The sequence below is a fragment of the Gavialis gangeticus genome, unplaced genomic scaffold (assembly GCF_001723915.1).
Source record: "Gavialis gangeticus isolate Ggan-Ray unplaced genomic scaffold, GavGan_comp1, whole genome shotgun sequence".
Lineage (NCBI taxonomy): Eukaryota > Metazoa > Chordata > Crocodylia > Gavialidae > Gavialis > Gavialis gangeticus.
The window spans coordinates 22813787-22815498 of NW_017729026.1; the positions used below are offsets into that span (position 1 = coordinate 22813787).

At 41.5% G+C, this 1712-nt stretch overlaps 1 protein-coding gene across 1 annotated transcript in view; it reads left to right on the forward strand.

The window, feature by feature from the left end:
• Nucleotides 1-372: 372 nt before the first annotated feature.
• The window catches only part of HDAC2 (histone deacetylase 2), a 43226-nt gene continuing 41886 nt past the window's right edge, over nucleotides 373-1712 (forward strand). The window contains exon 1 of the mRNA XM_019520069.1: nucleotides 373-442. Within this exon, the coding sequence (XP_019375614.1) occupies nucleotides 388-442 (55 nt within the window). The 5' untranslated portion in view covers nucleotides 373-387. The remainder of the gene's footprint in view (nucleotides 443-1712) is intronic.

Below are 1712 nucleotides of genomic sequence, written 5' to 3' on the forward strand. Positions count from 1 at the left end.
ATAGGAAATACCAGCTCTTAGCTTTCCCTTGTTTTGGGACAATGGAAAAAGTAATAGAACAATTATTTTGTTGCAAATAACTCAGGAGAAGTCCAAATGGTTTTGACACTTATGGATTCCAGTTTGAAATCTCTGGATTTATCTTGTGAATTGTGTAGGTGTTTGCATATGTAATAGTGTTGTTATTGCAAGGAATCCTTAAAATGATCTCACAGTACCCATGGTTAAGAAATACTATGCTAGAGTGTAATATTTCTGGCATTATAGTAGCATAACAATTGCAAGCACCGTTGCTTGAATCCCTGCATGGTAGATAAACTTATCTTGGTGAGATTTAAAAAAAACACTAGAGTAGGGAACTATTTTGCACTGGCAGGTTGCTGAACTATGATCCCGTTGATCTTTGCTACTTCTGATTTATGTAAAAATACACATTTGCTTGGTGAGTCCATAGACTTTTTCTACATGGGTGTTTTGTCTTGCTTATTTCATATTTGATTGGCTCTGTATGGGCATCTTTGCCTATGATGATTGCTCTTCCTAAATATTTCTAAGCTATAATGTTTTGAAAGATGCAAGTTGCTAAAAAAAAACAATTGTTGAAAGATTTTTTTTTTTGGTTGATTAACTTGTATGTATAGACAGGAATGAATGCAAGGCATAGGCCAAAATGAGTATAATTTAAAACTGGACAGATGCGTTCCTTCTATAAAAATTGAGCTGTCTTAGAAAAATTGCTTATTTTGCAGTAGGGAACTGAAAAGTATTAGAACATTTCTAATAGCTGGTTTGTTAGGACCAGGTCTAATAAAAGACATAAGTGCCCACAAGTTAGGCCTTTTGGATGTCTGGAAATGTGAGTTTTTGGGTGTCTGGAAAGTGGAATCCAAAGTCTAGGATTAAGCCCTTAGTCTCTTTTATACAGTGTGTAAGGGTAAGGTACCTCGGAAGGGCAAGTGAAAAACCCTGCTGCTGAGTGAGATGCCACTTAGGGTTAGTTGGAATGAAATGCTAAGCTCATATGTGTCCGACTTCCCTCTCTTTCTCTCTGAGTTTAAATTACAACCATGGCTGCAAGGTTGTTGCTTGTGTTTACTCAGGAATCAGAGCTTTGACCCTGTTCCTGGATAGGTGCTTATAAAAATTCAAGGAACTGAGCGGAGCTCAAGCTGCTCATGATGTGGAAAGTGATGAGGATGGTGCTGCTGCCCTGTTGTTACAGAATAGCTGACTTGTTAGGGCATTAACCTAGGAAGTTGGAAACCTGTGTTATGTATCCTTCAGCCTAAGTGGGTCAGACATCTCCTGCTACCTAATGGACTACCCTAACTACTAGACTAGTTTCATAGTTTGTAGGGTCGGAAGGGACCTGAGCAGATCATCGAGTCTGACCCCATGCTATGGCAGGAAAGAGTACTGGGGTCAAATGACACCAGCAAGGTGTTCATCTAGCCTCCTCTTAAAGACCCCCAGGGTAGGAGCCAGCACCACTTCTCTTGGATGTTGGTTCCAGAGCCTAGCGGCCCTGAGTGTGAAGTAGCGCCTCCTGATATCTAGCCTAAATCTACCCTCTGCCAGCTTGTGGCCATTATTCCTAGTCGCTCCTGGTAGTGCTCGGGGGAACAGGGACCCCCCAATGCCTGCTGATTCCCCCTGACTAGTTTGTAACAGGCCACTAGATCCCCCCTCAGCCTTCTCTTGTGGAGGCTGAA